General features: G+C 48.6%; 1 protein-coding gene across 3 annotated transcripts in view; it reads left to right on the forward strand.

Annotated features, from left to right (window-relative positions):
* Nucleotides 1-19,160, forward strand: part of PITPNM1 (phosphatidylinositol transfer protein membrane associated 1) — a 22,777-nt gene extending 3,617 nt beyond the window's left edge. For all 3 annotated transcript variants that reach the window (XM_044422738.1, XM_044422741.1, XM_044422739.1), the window contains exons 2-19: nucleotides 307-399; nucleotides 614-828; nucleotides 976-1,097; nucleotides 1,824-2,045; nucleotides 4,584-4,895; nucleotides 6,236-6,331; nucleotides 7,152-7,259; nucleotides 7,996-8,057; nucleotides 8,743-8,984; nucleotides 9,676-9,865; nucleotides 10,772-10,879; nucleotides 11,242-11,423; nucleotides 12,823-13,022; nucleotides 13,141-13,311; nucleotides 14,746-14,898; nucleotides 16,758-16,906; nucleotides 17,543-17,653; nucleotides 18,624-19,160. In XM_044422738.1, coding sequence (XP_044278673.1) covers nucleotides 322-399; nucleotides 614-828; nucleotides 976-1,097; nucleotides 1,824-2,045; nucleotides 4,584-4,895; nucleotides 6,236-6,331; nucleotides 7,152-7,259; nucleotides 7,996-8,057; nucleotides 8,743-8,984; nucleotides 9,676-9,865; nucleotides 10,772-10,879; nucleotides 11,242-11,423; nucleotides 12,823-13,022; nucleotides 13,141-13,311; nucleotides 14,746-14,898; nucleotides 16,758-16,906; nucleotides 17,543-17,653; nucleotides 18,624-18,755 — 2,853 coding nt within the window. In that variant the 5' untranslated portion in view covers nucleotides 307-321 and the 3' untranslated portion in view covers nucleotides 18,756-19,160. The remainder of the gene's footprint in view (nucleotides 1-306; nucleotides 400-613; nucleotides 829-975; nucleotides 1,098-1,823; nucleotides 2,046-4,583; nucleotides 4,896-6,235; nucleotides 6,332-7,151; nucleotides 7,260-7,995; nucleotides 8,058-8,742; nucleotides 8,985-9,675; nucleotides 9,866-10,771; nucleotides 10,880-11,241; nucleotides 11,424-12,822; nucleotides 13,023-13,140; nucleotides 13,312-14,745; nucleotides 14,899-16,757; nucleotides 16,907-17,542; nucleotides 17,654-18,623) is intronic.
* The last annotated feature ends 6 nt before the right edge of the window (nucleotides 19,161-19,166 follow it).

Consider the following 19,166-nt stretch of genomic DNA (forward strand, 5'->3'; position numbering starts at 1 on the left):
AAAAAAAAAAAAACCCTGAAACAGTCTGGGTGATGCAAGAAGCATTCAGGTGAAAACCAATTATTGCCATAGCCTGTGGGGTGAAACATCCCTTGCATGCACACGAGATCCCTTTGCTGGAGGGAAGTTGTGGTAGGCATGTGATGTCCAGATCACAGATACCTTCCGTTGTCTCAGGCCTTCCTTTGCAGTTGAGCCACATTTTCCCTGCATCACGCACATTTTAAGCGATGTCCTATTTGCATAGGTCTCCTTCCCCAGGCTGGGCGAAGCACAGCTTATTTCCTGTTCTGTCTCAACTCGCAGGGCCTGACTGTCAAAATGCTGATCAAGGAATATCACATCCTGCTGCCCATGAGCCTGACCGAGTACCAGGTGGCCCAGCTCTACATGATCCAGGTAACAGCAGTTCTGGATGGGATGAAATAGAAAGCGCAAAGCTGATGGGGGGTCTGTGTGATGGGGGCCTGTGGCTTGCAGGAGCCCTGCCATCAGCCAGGTTGGCGGGGCCAGAAACTGGCAGGGATGAGGGATGCAAGAGTGTGAGCAGGGTCGAAGGGTGAGAGGTGTTTTGGGGCCCAGGCTGAGCAGGGCTGGCTCTCCTGCTTCCCAGAAGAAAAGCCGTGAGGAGTCGAGTGGCGAGGGCAGTGGGGTTGAGATCCTGTCCAACCGGCCCTACAGCGATGGCCCAGGCGGGAGCGGTCAATATACACACAAGATCTACCACGTGGGCTCTCACATCCCCAGCTGGTTCCGTGCCCTCCTACCCAAGGCAGCTCTGCAGGTGGAAGAGGAGTCCTGGAACGCCTATCCCTACACCCGTACCAGGTAAAGAGGGTGAACCTTGGGAGGGAAAAAGACAAGGAGCCGGGAAAGTGAGGGCTGAAGAGACACAGCTGTCCTACAAGAAGAATAGGTTTGATGCTGCAAGCTTGGTAGGGCAGAGCTGTCAGTTTCACCCCTTTTCCCCTACAGATACACCTGCCCCTTTGTGGAGAAATTTTCTATTGAGATTGAGACCTATTACCGGCCGGATGCTGGGAAACAGACCAATATCTTCAACCTAAGTGCTGTAGAGCGCAGGCAAAGGATTCTGGGTGAGAATTCCAACATGGAGCAGTCTATGATCCTTTGTGTCATATGGAACATTGTGGAACATTTCATTGGACATGCTGAGCAGCTAAGCATTGGGAGGGTGGAAAAGGTTAATGAGTGGTATCTGATGATATTTTTGGGGACCAGGGTAAGCTAACTCAGGTGATCACAGAATTACATACATCTAATTCATGGCTTCTTTTGTGCCTTTCCTACAGGGCAGGGGTGCACAAGCCCAGGTCTAGGGGCCAAATCTGCCCCTTCTGAGGTCTTAATCTGACCCTATAGAGTTCCTCAAATGACAGCATACCCTTTCTCTGACCCCAACCACCAATCCCAGCATTTGCATGTTTCCCTGCTACCTTCTCAAAGGTTGGAATGTCTCTCCCAAGAATTAGAGGCTAAAACTAAGCTAAAATATGCAGTATGTGCATGCCCACCCCCCAAATGAGACCCCCAGGTCTCATGGAATTGGTCCTTCTGGCTGGGAGAGGTTCAGCACTCCTTCTGTGGGTATTAGCATCCAGGAGACGAGGATGGACTTCTGCTGGCAAGAGAGACGGGAAGTGGTGTTGATGAATTGAGGAAGGGGCAAAAGCATATATTTGCTGAGGATCTGAACAAGCTGTGATGCAGAAGGGCAGCTGGAGACTCTGAAGAAAGGCCCTTTGATGCTAATGGAGATGAGTGCATACTTCCCATTCAACTTCCATCCCTCTTATCCACAGACACCATTGACATTGTGCGGGACCCCATCTCACCCAGTGAGTACAAAGCGGAGGAAGATCCACGGCTTTACCACTCAGTCAAGACAGGTCGTGGACCTCTGGGAGACGACTGGCTGGAGAATGCAGCTTCTGGGCCTTTCATGTGTGCTTACAAGCTTTGTAAGGTGGAGTTCCGCTACTGGGGCATGCAGTCCAAGATTGAACAGTTCATCCATGATGTAGGTGAGCATGTAGGGAATGCCGTCCACCTTACATTCCTTCCAGTCATTCTGCACTGAGCAAGTGGTTATGGATATGACACAATAGAGGCAAGACGAAATAATGGTTGACTATTATGCCTAGACATGGTTGATGGGTGCAAATTGTAAGACGCGTGAAATGCTACAATCTTATCCAAAGTGTGCATGTTGATAAATAGAAGTTCTTAATCACAAATTAGGAGTAGAACCTCTCTTTCCAAAAAGATTTAGGTGAGCAGTCTCTGCAAATTAGCTCCTGGGAGATACTGAATAGATACCTAACTTACACAGCAATTTCCAGTAGCAAAATTAGGAAAATGTTCACTGCCTGCTTACTTAACCTTCTGTCACTGCACATTAATGCCGTGCATGACCAGGATGAAGGGTTATGGGATAGGCAAGGGCCTTCTGTAAAGTGTTTATGCATTCCTCACTTCATGATTTGAGCACAGAGCTGTAGATATTTAAAAATGTCTTCAAATTGGAATCATCATCTGTGAGAATTTTTTTAAACCAGCTAGAAGTTGACTTGATAGAAACTTCATTTGTTGTTAGTTGCGAAGTCATGTCCGACCCTTCGTGACCCCATGGACAACATTCCTCCAGGCCTTCCTGTCCTCCACCATCCCCCGGTGTCCACTTAAGCTCACACCAACTCCCCCAGTGACTCCATCCAGCCACCTCATCCTCTGCCGTCCCCTTCTTCTTTTGCCATCTATTGTTCCCAGCATTAGGCTCTTCTCCAGGGAGTCCTTCCTTCTCATGAGGTGGCCGAAGTATTTGAGTTTCATCTTCAGTATCTGGCCTCCTAAAGAGCAATCAGGGTTGATCTCCTCTAGGGCTGACCGGTTTGATCGCCCTGCGGTCCAAGGGACGCGCAGGAGTCTCCTGCAGCACCACAATTCAAAGGCCTCAATCCTTTGGCGCTCAGCCTTCCTTATGGTCCAGCTTTCACAGCCATACATTGCAACTGGGAAAACCATAGCCTTGACTATACGTACTTTTGTTGGCAGGGTGATGTCTCTGCTTTTTAGTATGCTGTCTAGATTTGCCACAGCTTTCCTCCCCAGGAGCAAGCATCTTTTAATTTCTTGACTGCAGTCCCTGTCTGCAGTGAGAAACTTCATAGAGTGGGGTTATCATTTGGTATGTTAAGAACAGGAAGTCATGCTGGGAAAGAGACTGACTAGACAGAAACTTAGCGGAAGCAGCATGCTTAATTTGTTTACCATTATGTTGTTTAGTAGTTGCCCCCAGTGACATGAGCTGTTATAGTGAAGATGTGCTGCCTTCAGATAAAGGGTAGCTCCAATATGTCAATAGGTGATTAGGTTTTTTCCTATTCTTTACTCATGGATATTTCTTACAAAGCCTATGCAAATCGTGCATTTTGTCTTCGGCTTGGTTCAGCCTTACGGCTAAACTATGGATCAGCCCCATTCTTTCCCCTTCTCCCTTTCATACATAAGTATAAAAATAATAATAAAGTACACTCTGCCCCCTGCCACAGTAAAATGGTGTTAAAAGCAGTCTTCCATAGTGAGTTTTGGAATGCACCCAATCTCAGTTTAGCCTGGGTTGGTAATGGTTGAAGATCATGTGAAAACAAGGTTGTGGAGGGTTTCAAAAAGAAACAGGACAGTAATCTGAGTGGGACGGTATAACATGGTGACCTGCAAGAGCAGGGAACTGGACCCAGTGGCCTTCTTGGCCCCTTCCAGCTCTGCTATTCTGTGATTCTATAAGGGGAATCCACGTGCACAAGGGGAAGGAGCATGCAGTCCCACAGTCTGCTCCCAATTCACTAACCCCTATCAATCTGAAAGAGAGTCTTGCTGGAGGGGCAAGAAACCTTTTGTGGCACAGGGCTGAATTTCCATTTGGGAAGGGTCTTAGGATGGGGCAGCAAGTGGCAGGCTAAGGGCACAAGGGTATGGCTAATAACAAGGTAGGCAAAACTAAAGCTCAGTGGGCACAGCCCAGTGTCCAATTTGGACATTTCCTCATTAGCCTGACAAAGCACTACTCAATTCTCTGCGTGTCTGCTTGGTAGTTCACCCCAGTGCAGCAGCGTTCAGGCATGCAAAGCAGTTAGGTGCTCATTTTTAAATACTTCACTCTTTCAAATATTTTACATTTTAAAGGCATTCTAAAGGAAGAGTAATTAATATGCATTGCTTTTGGATCTGCTCTTATCTTGGATTATTGGTCAGAAATAAAGAGTGGCAATTTCCTGCCAGGGCTGGAGAAAGTAGGGCAGGGCCTCTGAAAGAAGTTTGAGGGCCAGATGGGGAACTCTGGTGGGCTGGAGTTTCCCCATTCATGCCTGCAGGCTTTCCTTAGCTGTGAGAAAACGCATGGAGGACACTGCTCATGGACTGAACTGTAATATCCCTTAATGCCTTGGGAGCTGAAGCCAGGTCTGTTCATCAATCAAATTAATGGAGGGTAAAGTTACGGTTTTATAGCTGCAGTTTCTGGGAAAGACCTGTGTCATCTCAGCAATGGACATCCCATGCAGGACTACGGAAAGTGATGCTGCGGGCACACCGCCAAGCTTGGTGTTGGCAAGATGAATGGATAGATCTCACCATGGATGACATCCGGAGGCTGGAGGAGGAGACGGCACGCATGCTGGCTCAGAAGATGGCAACGTGCGTGGAGCCTGAAACAGGCCCTGCGGTACCCAGTCCTGAACACCCAGCCGAGATGGGTGGCCATGAGAAACAGGACCGAGTCGACACCCTGAGGGCTCCTGATGCCTCTCCAGACGATCCATTTGCCAAGCAGTGGTCAACATCCTCTCGCTCTTCATACTCTTCTCAGCATGGTGGTGGGTAATCCCTGCAGCAGGCACGAATGACAGGCCGCCCTGCAGCGGGGGGTGGGGGGGAGCGCCTCACGCGTCTTTTCCTGCTCCTTGCATAAGTGCCACTGGAGGTCCATGCCGGTGGTGAAGAGCCACCACTGGTTTCCTGACCACAGATCAGCCTAGCTTTATGCTGGGTTAGCTGATTCCCATATTGGGGGTCAGGATGGATCTTCCTGTAGAAAGTGGACTGGATAGTAACCCCAGAAGGTGTTTGCTTTCCCTGAGGCACATTAGGAATACTTTATCAAAATATCATTGAATTGTTTGGTCATTTTTCTGGTGTTATAGTGTTTACATGTGTACATTTGAGAGACGGATGGTTAGGGGCAACTATTGGATAGTGTCCATTATGGTAGCACACCTTTTGTTCGTCACCTCTCCTTTGCCACTCCCCCCTTTGTTGTTATGTGCCAACAAGGTGTCTCTGATTTATGGCGGCCCTGTGAAGGAATACCCCCCAGAACGCCCTGGCCTGGACAGCCCCACTCAGCGCTTAGCGTTATGTCTTCCTTGACGGAATCAGTCCTTCTCATATTTGGTCCCCCCGTTCTTAGAAAAATAGCACAGGAGTGTATGGGGATTTACCATATGAACACATGTCATCTTTGAAATGTATGGGGGAACAGTGGCAGGAGAAGTGCAGAAGTTACCTTGCGAAATTGGTTACTCTGGCACTTGTTTTCAGTCTGGTTAGTCAATTTCAACACTCATTTCTCTTATATGAGAGGAAGCTGCTGCAATCAGAAAAGAGTGAAACTGCAAAAAGCAAGCTCCAGATGGAAAGGCTTCCCCTTCTTATCTGTACAAAAGTAGGCTCCTGATTCAGAAGGTCACTGTTGCAACGAGGGAGAAGCCATTCCAGTGGCTCTTTGCACAGCCTATGAGAAGAAGCTGACTGTGGCTTGTAGGGAGAGGGCTTTTGTAGGTGCTTCTGGTCAAGCCTTTTATTATGCAATTGCCCTGCCTCAGACACAGAATTTTGTGGGTATGTGTGTGTTGAAATAACAGTTTCCATGTGTAAATCCCTCTTTCTTCACCCCACACTGCCTCACCCATCATTTTTCTTACCAGAAAGTCATTAAGGGGGGAAAGATGAAATAGCTGTGCAGTGCCTTTTCATGATTGCTGCTAAGAGGCATTTGTCTGGAAGCATCCCTATTTATTCTCATATGGGAATTCTGGGAGTGAAGGAGGTTTGCGTCCTGTCTGAGGTGACTCTCTGCTTCCTGCTGGCATCCTCGGAAAGAGTTCTGTAAAAATCGTTGTCCTGATCCTTCTGTGCTTGATGCGTCTCTCCACAGCTGCAGTGTCTCCCCACAGCCTATCAGAGTGGCGGATGCAAAACATTGCGCGGGACTCTGAGAACAGTTCTGAGGAGGAATTCTTTGATGCGCATGGTATGTACTGCTGAACAGAGGAGCATTGTGTGTGTGCATCTGAGAGGCCTGAGAGTTGAAAGGTCCCCGGTGGGTGCCTGTAGCTGATGGTTCTGGCAGCTGCTACTCCAGGCGTGCAGAGCCCGGCTTTCAGGGGCCTGTATATTATCTTGAGTACCGGAGGGAGTATACTTCTGTGTACCAGTTGCTAGAGAACACAAACATGAGGGTCCTGTTGTGATTAAGTCCTACGTGTGAGTTTCCCACAGGTCCCTGGTGGGCTACTGTGTGAACAGAATGCTGGACTTGTTAGGCTTCTGATCTAATCCAGCAAAGCCCTTCTTTTGGTAAAATGTGAGCTTTTGAATGTATAATGTTCCACATTTGTAGGAAATCTAGGAAGCTGCCTCATACTGAATCATATTACTGGTTCTTTTAACTCAATATCATCTACATCAGAGTTCCACAGCCTGGTGCTCTCCAGATGTGTTGGGCAGTTCATATCGGCATGGCCATTGCTGCTCTGTGCTGGTGGGCAGAACCTCGCCAACATTTGGAGACAAGGTGTTCCCAGTCCTCCTTAGAGATACCAGAAATTGGACTTGGGGCATTCATTCTTCAGTTGTTGCTTAAAGATCACAGGTAGCAAGTTAGCAAGGACTCCTGCATGAGAATGCAGAGAGCTGTTGCCAGACAGAGTAGATGGTTCTGGACTAGATGGACACAACGCCTCCATCCTGTCCTTAAAGTCTGTCTCCTCTCTGTGACCTGTGGAGGTAACGGTGGTGGGTGTGGTGGCATGTTCTGTACTCTAGCCTTTCAATAACTTTTCCTTCCCCAGAGGATTTCTCAGACAGCGATGATGTTTTTGCCAAGGAAATAACAAAGTGGAACTCAAATGACTTTCTCGACACTCTGGAGCGACCCAGTGAGCCAGACGATGTTCTTGGTGAGAGAGCAGTTCACGTACCACATAGAAAGGGACTTTGGGTGTGTCCAGCTGTCTTTGATTGGGCCTTCTGGAATCTCTGCCAAGGGATTCCAAACTCGGTGACCACCCATCATAAATCCTGCAAATGGCATGCATTCTAAAAATAGGTCATGTTTGTCTAGATATATGTTTTTGGTTTCTTATGCTCAGTTCATACAATTTAATCATACAGTTAGAACATTTAGAAATGTGGTACATATTTAAAAGGATTTTCAATACCATGTTCTTATTTTTTCCCCTTTCAACTGTAAAAGGCAGAAGGATATGAAATGAAAATAGCTACATTCTTTTTTTCACTGCCCATTGGAATTCACATCTGGACTATGCCCATTTTCCACCCTTTTGGGAAAAACAGCCAGTGTATCTTGATATTTTTCTCTGGCACCAATGGTTCAGAAACTTGCTATTTAAAAAAGGCCAAAGGGCATGCTGTTTCCTTCTCTGTTCAGCATTAAGTTCCATCTTTTGCAGCCCAGCCATAGCCATGCAGATTCCTGGACTTCTCTGCTTACAGTTGCAAGAGCATTGGGTGATGGTGACAGAGCTCTGTCTGTCTCTGTCCCTTGTAGAATCACTGTGTGGTCCACTCTGCTTCCTTCCATCTTCAGCTGTGATTGTTATGTTTCATGCCCTGTCGCTGCTTTTCTTTCCTTCTCTTCCCAGTGCCACTCATTCATATATCTTATTTTTGCAGTTGATGCTGCTGGAGCAGCCAAGCAAGATAGTGATGTGATCACTGCACCTGGCCCACCAGAGGTGAGCAAGCCCATCTCCACCAGGCTTTCTTCCCACTTTCGTATTTTCAGAGCTGTGGTACAAAATCACAGGAAAGGACTTGTGCTTCTGGCGCTGGTGTTATCATCTCTTAAGCCACTGTTCCAGAATCCTGGCTGGACTGCATGATTTAATTCTTCTGTCCTGGCTTGAGTGATAACAGTCATAGAGTAGTAGAGTTGGAAGGGGCCGTCGGGTTCAACCACCTGCTCAATGCAGGACTCCAAGTTAAAGTGTCCCTCTCAGATGGCTGTCTAGCTGCATCTTGAATGCCTCTAGTGTGGGAGAGCCCACAACATCCCCAGGTCATGGGTTCCATTGTTGCACTGCTCTAATAGCCAGGAAGCGGTTTTCCTGCTCTCTGGCTGGAATCTGGCTTTCTCAAATTTGAACCCATTATTCCAAGTCTTTCACTCTGGGATGATCAAGAAGCGATCCTGTCTCCTCTTTGCAGCAGCCTTTCAAGTCCTTGTAGAGTGCTATCATATCACCCCTTACTCTTTTCTTCTTGAGGCTAAAGAGGCCCAGTTCTCTCAACCTCTCCTCACAGGACTTTGTTTCCAGTCCCTGGATCATCCTTCTGAACCCTTTTCAGTCTTGTCTGTGTGGTGTCCAGAACAGATCATTACAACTAGGCCCTCACTCTTGTCCATGTCTCTCTTCATAGGCTGGCTCAGAAGACCTCTCCAGGACATGCCGCATCCACGCGCTCTTCCTGATCCTCCACAGTGGCAACATCCTAGACCAGGGCGTGGGAGAGCCAGGCTCCAAACAGGCTGACGTGCACACGCTCACTGCCACCTTGGACTCAGTCACTCGTCTGCACTTCCCTGAGGCTCTGGGGCACATTGCGCTGCGCCTGGTGCCTTGCCCGCCTATCTGTGCAGCTGCCTACGCCCTCGTCTCTAAGTAGGAAGCCCGTGCTGTCAGGCAACAGGTGGGAGGGGGCAAGGCTGTGCCCCTCGCTGCCAGCCTAATGCAGAGCTTGGGGCGGTTGAGTGCGAAGGGGCTCAGCAAGAGCAGTGGCTTATGCTACACGCAGGCTCTGTGGGGGTCCATCCCCGGCATTTGGCAGGTGTAGGGCTGCTAAGGAAAGGGCCAGGTCTGTACTGTGAGGTAGTGTACCTGGAGGGAGAGAGAAGACAAGATCTTGAAAGGGATGGTGTGCAGCTGAGAGTGAGGACATGCCCAGGACAAGGAACTGTGTTTTGGGTGAAAGTTAGAGATCTTACATCAGGCATCGCACTTGATTATGCTGTTCCATAGTTTTGACTCTCCTCCCTGCAGCAGCTCAGGAGTTCTGGATATAGAAACATAGCAACAGAGTGAGTCAGAAGGGGTCTCACGGGCCATCCAGTCTGACCCCCGGGCTCTATGTTGGGGTGGAGTTTTTACCATCAGTCTCAGAATGACTGCTGGCCCAAGGGCAGTTCTTAAACTGTGTGCTGAGGGTTCCTCTTGTTTCCTGTGGCCTGACTGGCTGCTGGCTCCAAGCCAACGTCAAGGAGGCGAAGCACCTTCTTTGCTGAGGTTTGTTTAGGTGTCAGTGGACACTTGGTCTGAGCCACGTCCTGATCATTTTTCTCCTCTCCTTCTCCAGACTCAGCCCCTACAGCCATGATGGTGACAGTCTGTCCAGTAGCCAAGATCATATCCCACTGGCGGCTTTGCCCCTCCTGGCCACCTCTTCAGGCAGCTACCAAAATGCTGTTGCAACTGTCATTTCTCGTACCAACCAGGCCTATGCCAATTTCATCCACTCGCCTGATGGCATCGGCTTCTGTGGTCAGGTGAGGGGACTGGATATTCTCCGGGTTGACATGGAACAGAAGGAATCTGAAACATTGTGAGGAAAAATCCTGAATTTCTGAGGCCCAAATGCACCAGTATTTTAATCATTTTAGCCCGCATGTTGTGGTGGTCATTCTTTTTGTTCCAGTTGTATTTCTTCTGGTTCTGTTTCTTTTAAAACAAAATTAAACATCATCTTTGGAGAAAGGAAAGCCAGAATTCAGAAGATTTGGGACTATATATATGAGAGAGAGACATGGACCCTTTGAAACTCCACCCGGACTGCCTCCTGATTAATGAAGGCTTATCTGTGCCAGACATTTAAACCAATTTGACTCCCATGGCTTCCTCCAAGGAATGGCTGGGATTAGTAGTCTGGGGAAGGGTGAATGATCTCTACATTGTTATAAAACTCAAATATCCAAGGTTCCTTGGTCTGGAACTGTTAAACAATGCAGACATCGCTTGATGCCCATGTTGTGGATATCCCTACAATCCTAAGGGCCTGGCTTTGTTTTTATGATGCTAGCTCAGATTCTCGAGATTCCATATCAGACCATGTTAGAGGTTGTGCGCCATTCTATTGGGCAGCTGCAACACTGGAGTAGATCACCAGTGCTGGTCTTTGCTGAACAAAGACCTCTGTGGCATTCATAGCTCTAATTCCATGGTAGAATTTTTGAACAAGACACAGGGAGAGCTGGACCTGAAGCACAAGCTCCTGAGGATGCTCTTGGCTATTCCAGTCCACATTCTTAGTTCTAGGATGCAGAAAGTGCAGAAAGTGGATTCCACCTCTCTGGGCTTGCTTTAACAGTTGTTGGATTGTGTGCTTGCACTAATAAGACATGGGCTTCTTACCACTGTATGGGTTGCTAGCTATGTATTCATTTTTCTCCTTCCAGGTGCTGCTGATTGGGGACTGTGTTGGGGGAATCCTGGCCTTTGATGCCCTGTGCCATAGTCGGGCTGGCGGGTCAGGCAGTCGTGGGAGCAGCCGCCGTGGCAGCATGGTCAGTGGCTGAGCCAAGGGACAGGTCTCCTTGCACATGCCTTAAAATTCACCTCTTTTCTTTCCTGGGTGCTGAAAAAGGGAGGAAGGTTGGCAAAGTGGCTTTAAGGTTAGGGAGTAGTACAACTTTGATGTGAGAGCAACAGGGTTCTCTTTATTTGGCCGTAACAAGGGGCAACCTAAAGTTCCTTTCCAAGGCATTCTTGTTCTATGCCCAATCAGCCGCCCCCTGGATTTTTACCTGTTTGGAGGCCTAGTGAACTCTAGTACTAGAGAAGTTTGTGTCCTTTTAATAGGAGTAGTTTCACAATAGAGGCTTTTGAACCTCCTCAGTTGAGCTTGCTGCTCTGTCTTTTTTTTCAGAATGCTGATCTGCTTTCTCCAGAGACATCTGTGTCGCGAGATCCCCTGCTCGAGAGGGCGGAGGCATTTGGGGGGATGGGGCGTGCTAGCCCTGAGCCGGGAGCGCTCCCACCCACCCAGAAACGCAGTGACACTGCGGTGCAGGAGAACGACTCTTTGCAGCAGCAGCAGTTCTTGTCCAGGTGAAAGGAGGTGGGAGGAAAGGCTGCGAAGATGATTGACAGGAATGGTGGGTTACACTAGCACCCATCAGGCAGGGGAGATCAATCAATATTGCACTCTTTAGAGCACCGCTGTGTAATGCCTGCTTTTAGAGGAGGCCTTTCTTAGTAGATTCCTCCAACCCTATGGTGTACATGCAGAACGCACTGCTTCAGCCCCAGGGCATCCCCTTTAATCTGAAATTCTAACCCAGGGATGAGTACCAAAAATTCTGGATGGCTTCAGCTCCCTTCAATAGTAACCAACATAGCCCATGGTGAGGGCCACAAATTGTCCACCCTGTCCTATACTGTCGAGGCCATAATTACTGCTGTTTGACTAAGAAAACATTAGCAAGTGATAATTAAAATATAATCACTCTCAGCATTTAGAATAAATCATTCAGTGATTATAAATAGCCAAAACAGCCTTTCCGCAGCCTTCTAGATTTGTCGAACTACAACTCCAATTGCCAATGGCCATGGTGGTTGGAACAGTTGAGAGCTGCAGTTTATTACATATCATGGTCAGAAGGCTGTCTTATAACATTGAAAATTCACAAATATTTACTGACAACATTGCTAGCAAGGAATATTTATTCCCTTTATGTTTGAGTAGCTTCGAGACCAGGCTTTTATTACATGGCTCCCCTGTCTCATTGACAAAATTTTAGTGGGGATTTAGACTATGACATCTTCCACTTGTAAGCTTCCTATGTTTTACCACCCCTTCTTCCTTCTTCTTACTGCAAAAAAAATCCTTCAAGGGAAAAGGAAGAATAGGAGCATAATATCTGTTGATTGGTAGCTTGCTAGGTAATCCTTGTTAATCTTCATGTATATTCCCTTCACATGCATATATTTCTCCTCACAGTAGTTCTTGGATGCCTTTAACTTCCCACTGCTTCTAAATAATGCTGAAACTGCATCTGGGCATATATCCATATCCCAATAAATGAGATGCAACACGCAGAAAAGGGGAGGAAGGCGAAAGCTTGATAGAAATTAATGCAGTAGCTGGGGTCTGGCAGAAGCTGGCCTAGTGTCTGGTAACAGAAATCAACAAGCAAGGTGCTTGAGGTGAAAAGGTGCATAGATACAGTGCTTCAGGTTCACTACCTTTTTGAAGGTGACTCTGATATGGAGGAGGAAAGGTAGACAGCATGAGACATCTGTCCAGGCTGTGGTGCTTCAGTGAACTCCCCAGTTTTACATTGCGGGGGAGACAACATTCTCGGAACTTGGTTCTCACTTCGCTGCCTGCACTGCAAATGGCTGCCTAGGCACATCTTAGAGGTGCTCTTCATACCGGGAGTAGGCCTGGGGGGAGAGCAGTGGGCTGTTTCCCGGCATCAACAGAGTCTTTTCCTGCTGTCCCTAGCCTGCAGGCGAGCTTGCCTGCCGCAGAGGCAGAAGGAGATCCTCGCTGTAGCAGTAACTCCTCGTCCTCCATAGTAGAGACGTTTGAGGGGCCAAACACAGTTGGGAAACTGGAGTTCAAGGTGTCTGGCTTCTTCTTGTTTGGCTCACCCCTGGGGCTGGTCCTTGCCCTTCGCAAGACAGTGATGCCTGCCATGGATGGTAAGAACCCCTTTCTGCTCCCCTCCTGCCTACTACATCCCCCTTCCCTTCTCTCCTCCCTCTCCCTGCTTGGTTGTTGGTGCAGGCTTTTCACACAAACCTTCCCTTGCCTCTGCAGTGGCCCAGATGCGCCCGGCCTGCGAACAGATCTACAACCTGTTCCATGCAGCCGACCCCTGTGCCTCCCGCCTGGAGCCTCTGCTGGCCCAGCAGTTCCACGCCATGCCCCCCTTCAGCGTTCCCCGCTATCAGAAGTATCCACTAGGAGATGGTTCATCGGCTTCACTGGGTGAGAGGAAGTGCCGCAAGAGCCGGCCTTAGATGTCCTTGGGGACGTGTTGCTCCTGCCTCACCGGGGAAGAGGGATGCAGGAGGACACACTACATTACAGGAGTGCGATGTGGGGGTCCAGAGATGGAGGGACCTGTGAGACGTGTTGTTCAGTGGTCCTGTATTTCACTAGAGTTGCAGAGACATGGTTAGGTTTTCAGGCACTGCAGCACCACAGAACTGGCAGGGCTGGTTTTAAACATGAACCACAGAGGAGAAGAGAATACCAGCATTCTGTTAAGGCAGCCTTAGGCAAGCTGTTGCCTTGCAAAAGTTTTGGTGTATACCACCCATCATCCCTAGCTGGCATAGCTACTGGTGAGCAGTCATGGGAGCTGTAACCAAAGCAGCTGGAAGGCTGAAAGTTGTCCACCCCTGCATTTAGGAATAACAGGAGTCCTGCCTTCTGCTGTGCTGAGAATACCAGAAGGTGCAGCAGTCCCCATCACTGTGTTGTTGTGGCGTGAGAGCTGCAACTGCAGAAGGGGACCCCCAGGAGCCGGTCTTCACAGGCAGCAGAATGCAGGGTGGGGTGGGGGACACACGCACTGACATTTATTTATTTTCAGTATATGGTTCTTCAGCTGCAAAGGCTCCCAGAGTACCTTATGAAAACAAAAGACTTACAATCTGAAAGATATGATATGAAAGGAAAGGAGGAGGAGGGAAGAGGGAAACAAGCCCATTCAGGCATCATTTCTTAAAGGCACATAGTTGTTACAGTGACCCACTTGAACGGAAGCTGGGAGAATGGTGGAGCTGGTATCTCTGCAGAACAGGTGGCATCAGCCCCGCCGCCTCTCTCTCCTGCTGCTGCAGCCAGAAGAATGGCAGTTTTGCTCCCTTTGTTAAACACTCCCTACAAATAGAAATTTGGCCTAAATGGCAAATGGATGAGCCAGAACCTTTCTGTGCTTAAGTTCTATTAGCAGGTAATCTTATGCAGAGAGCATTAAAAATGTTCACTTGCTGCAATCTGAATGATAATGGTCCATTCTGCAACCACTTTATTTTGTTGCCTCATCCCCAACTTCAGAGTTGTTTTCCTGTGTTTCCATGTATGTGTGTAAGTGGTGTGTAAGCGGACCATTCAGCACCTGAAAGTGACAGGCTCACAGAGGAAGGAGGAAGAAGGCAGGAAGGGAATAGCCTCCCTGGTTCTTTTGGGGCTACAAACCAGAGAAGTTTGCTCTTGCCTTCCACTGACAGGAAAAAAATGTTCAGTCACATTTTCCCCTGCTTGGACTGATATTTGTGTTACCTTTTTATTCTTATTTCCTGTGGTGGTAATAGCAGCCAGGAGGGTGTGGGGAGCGGGGAGATTGAGAACAAGAGAGGGGTAGGTGCGTGACTATCGCAGGCTCACTCCTGCTTGCTTTTCTCCTTGGCCCAGCGGAGGCCTTGCAGAGTCACTCTTCCCTCTTCATGGACGAGATGGACCTGGTGACTCCCCCTACTCCGACAGGGGCATTCGGAGGCTTCTGGAGAGGGAACGAGGCCGTCACAAGCGAGAGCGCCGGGACCAGCACCAGCGAGGTGGTCAGGAGTGAGTGCCCCTTGCCTGCTTCTCCTCTCTCCACTTGTCTACACACAACCACAGTTCGTTAGGCATGCATATCTGTTGTTGCTAATGTGCGGCCATTTGGAGACAGTTGTTTTCCCTCTTTAGTATTTTAACAGTGTTGGGCTTTGTGTATGTGTGTTTTAAGTGAATGTTTTATGGGTTTTGCAGCAGTGATTATAGAGCTTGTACTCCTTTATTCATTAGAAACAGTAGGTTACACAGTGTTTTATATAACCATTTGACCAGTTGCATGCACAGTCACGTATAATCTAAGGACGTGTCTTTCCTGCACTCCTCGTATCTTAAAATATTGGTGAATAAAACTATTACTTCCCACTGAGAAGTTCATTATATATTGAACTGTCCTTTCTGAATATATTGACTGCAGAAAGGAACCTGAACAATGATGCTTGTGTCTACAAGTCAAATGAGTTCATTTTGGAAGGGTTGAATGTTTGTTGTGCTGCCAAGGAAATGTTTGACTGGCACAGCCAAATTCCGCAGTGATGCCATAGCTCGACCGTATTGTCCCCCTTTGTGTGGCTTGCATTCTGAAGTGCCTCTCAGGCCCCCGGCTCTCCCCAGCCACCAGGCTTGTTCCTCTCATGCTAATTCAAAGGAGAGCTGTGATACAGTGGATAAAGTGTAAAAGGACGCAGTCAGCATACAGCCTGGCCACTTCTGCTTAAGAGAATGTAAGGAGCTTAGTGAAATAAATGGAACTCATAAATTGAAACAAAAGAGTGGGTAGGTAAGGCTAAACCAGACAAGCTATTAAATGGGTGCTTGCATTCAATGTGTGGGCTTAAAAAAATAACTTCAGATCACCAGGGCTGGGGGGCTGTTAGTTTCCCCTTCAAGGAAGTGCCAGCTTCAGAGGATAGACCGCAGGAGGGGAGCAAAGCTTCAGATCTTTCTCCATGCTTGCTGCAATAGTTATTAGCAACCCCACCCCCCATTAGCAACCCCTCTTTGGATTTTAAAAACCTGCAGATTAAATACAAAATACATTTTAATGGAAAATCTAGTTTGAGCTTTGGGTGATTTTTTTTTTTTTTAGATTGCTTTGAGGCTCTTGTTTTGAAGGAGAGGTTGGCGTAGAAAGAGTTTGGCTTGGCAGGGCATGAAGGCCAGAGACTCTTCAATGGATTTTTACTTAGCTGGTGCTTTCCTTGGCTGTCCACGCAGTGTGCCTTCCATAAGAAGATGGGCCAGTTAGAGCATTAGGGAATAAAGCAGAGCCTGTGTTTGTGCAGCACTCGGGCGCAACGTGCTCGCTATCGGTGTGTTCTACCAGATGTTGCCTCTTCATCCCATGCCATGCACAACTATTGTCACATAATGTTTATTGACTCATGACACAAAGATGGAAACAAAGAAGATGGCGATCCCTGACTTAGTACTGCACCATTCACTTCTCTTTCGTTCCTGCATTTCAGATGTCGCATCGAAGCTTTCCACTTGAAATTCTTTTTTAAAAAACAACAAAGCTTAATGCCTCTTAATTAAGCTGTTGTGTACTTAGGCTGTATTTGTAAAGGATTGGCTGTTGTGGCAGATGTTGCTGCGTCCCTATTAATGCTTGCATTGTTTTTGTATGGCTTGTGCAAGGCTACATATATGAAATCCTGATGGGAAAAGCAGGTTTTTTCCATGTACTTTGCTTCTCTAAAATGAGATGACATTATTTATTTGGAAAAAAATGAAGATGGGAAAAGACACACATAATAAAAGCAGTCGAGTCATGCCATGGCATAGTTCACAGCTACAATGGGGAAAGGAATAGGGCAGATGTTTCCATGGGGCCACCCTAATACTGTGCCTCCTTCCTCCATGTCTAGTTCTGGATCGTTGGTGGGGAGCTAAGCGCATTGACTACTCTCTCTACTGTCCCGAGGCACTGACAGCCTTTCCCACCATCACCCTACCTCACCTTTTCCATGCCAGCTACTGGGAGAGTGCGGATGTGGCTGCCTTCATCCTGCGCCAGGTACGAGGGGGACTGCAGGTAAGGTGCGGGGTGGAAGAGGAAGCCTCACTGTGCTGGGGCTTGGGTGGCTGCTGTCGCTGTTCCGATGGAAATCTGGCAGTTGAGGGAGAGAAGGGAGGCACCCCACTCCCCTGCGGGTGGGACTGTGGCTCAGTGGTGGAGCGACACAAGCTCTGCATGCAGGATGTCCCTGGTCCAGTCCCCAGGACACGTCTCCGGGTTGGACCAGAAGAGCTCCTGCTTGGAACCCTGGGAAAGAGTTAGTGTCAGTCACTGTTGATGGAGCAAGACGGACCAGTGACAGGCAGCTTTCTATGCTCCTGATTCAAGCAAGGGGTGCAGGAGTTGGATGAGGGAGGCCACCCTGGGCCAGGAGCACCTCTAGAATAATGTGGGCTGAAACAGCCTCCATCCTATGTTTCCTGTCAGCACTACCAAGGACAATAAGCAGAGCACGGGAGGCACAGCAGCTATGCCTGCTAGGCTGTTTATACCCCTCAGGATGCTTTGTGCAAGCTTGAGGGGGATAAACAGAAGTGGAGGGTCAAGCATTTGCCCCCTTCGGTGTTGGCTGCATGTTACGCCTGGGGCTGAACGAGCAGGAGCCATGCCTTGGCTGATGTTCTGCGGCTGCAGGTGATCGAGACGGAGCAGCACCAAGTGACGGAGAATGAGGAGAGTTCCATCTACAGCCCAGCATTTCCCCGTGAGAAGTGGCAGCGCAAGCGCACGCAAGTGAAGATCCGGGTATGCCTTCCTGTCTTTTGTTAGGGTAGGGGCCTTGCCTGTCTCGCGTACATGGCTAAGGCTGGCACACTTTGGCTTTGGCCTTGGCAAGCACCTATGGACGGGCACATCCTATTGCTTTGCAGCTAATAACCTTCAGAGCGACTTTACAGATGTTACCTTACTGCCAGCCGTCCACTGATTCCTCTTGCTCTTTACTCCTCCAGCGCGTACCATTTCAAATTACAAACTGAAATGGATCCTTTTATGTACATGATGCATCATTTGCAAAGTGTGTTGGGAGCATAAAATTTGGAATCCCTTCCCGAACTTTAAGAATGGAGAAGACCGGATACGGGGGGGCGGGGGGGTGCCCCTTGATGTCATTTGGGGCCTCTTGACCACTTCGGCAGGCTCATGCTTTGAGCACGGCCACCAGGAACTCCCCAGACTCACTTCTTTCCCACTATGAAGAAGATGCAAGGAAAGCAAAGCTGCCACTTTCCAGTCTGCTTGCTATCTCTGATCTGAGACTGGAGATAAGGGAATTCTCGTGAATGTTGCTCACCCACTATTGGCAGATCAGAGAGCAGAGGTGGCAAGGGGATTCTTCTTGCCAATTTCCACCCCTTCGCCTCCAGCCTGGGAGCGTGGGTCTTGAGGAGAGGCAGAGGGCCCCACTGGGGGGCTCACCCTCTGCAAGCCAGATGGGCAGCCTTCATAGGCTTGGTTAGACCAGTGGGCCAGAGAGTGCCCTTCCTGATTTATAGGAACAATTAGCCACCATGTGGCAGGGTTTCTCTTTCTCCCTACCTTGCCAAAAATGCTTTCAGACACTGCACGAGTTTCTCCTAAGGAGTGGGAGCTGGCATAGTTGGATTCTCTGACCAGCTCAGTTGATGCCATTTTGTGGGCAGATCCATGTCCTATGGTTGAACGTTCTTGTTGATGGAGTGAGGTTATGACAACCTGTTGGCTCCTGCTCTTTCAGAACGTCACGGCAAACCACCGTGCTAGCGATGTCATTGTGTGTGAGGGGAGACCCCAAGTCCTCACTGGGCGCTTCATGTATGGTCCGCTGGATGTGGTGACTCTGACTGGGGAGAAGGTAACAAGGGCCTAGTTACACGGGGTCTGCCTGGGATAGTTGAACAAGTGAGGGTTGCGCAGGTGTGGATGTGAGCATGTGGTGTTTGGATGTGGGTGTGGATGTGAGCACGTGGCATTTGCTGTGTGTTCTGCCTCTTTTGCGTGGATGCGTAAGTGTTGTGTATATGTTCAGTCACGAAGAGCCAAGCCTGTTGGCGGGACTGTTCCCAGCCTCTTCCCTTTTTCAGTGGCTTTTCTGTTTTGGGAGGGGGAGGCACTTTGGGAGGGGGAGTCTGAGAGAGAGAGGCAGAGAACCACCGACTTGCAGCTGGGAGTGAGTGCGGCTGAGCAGAGCAGAGCAGAGCAGAGCATAGACATCAGCAGTGGGCAGATTGTGATTCAGTTGTGAAAACTTGCTTAGTTCTTGCTTCTGAGTGACTACAGC

This window comes from Varanus komodoensis, unplaced genomic scaffold (genome assembly GCF_004798865.1).
Source record: "Varanus komodoensis strain SLA01 unplaced genomic scaffold, ASM479886v1 scaffold134, whole genome shotgun sequence".
NCBI classification, from domain to species: domain Eukaryota; kingdom Metazoa; phylum Chordata; class Lepidosauria; order Squamata; family Varanidae; genus Varanus; species Varanus komodoensis.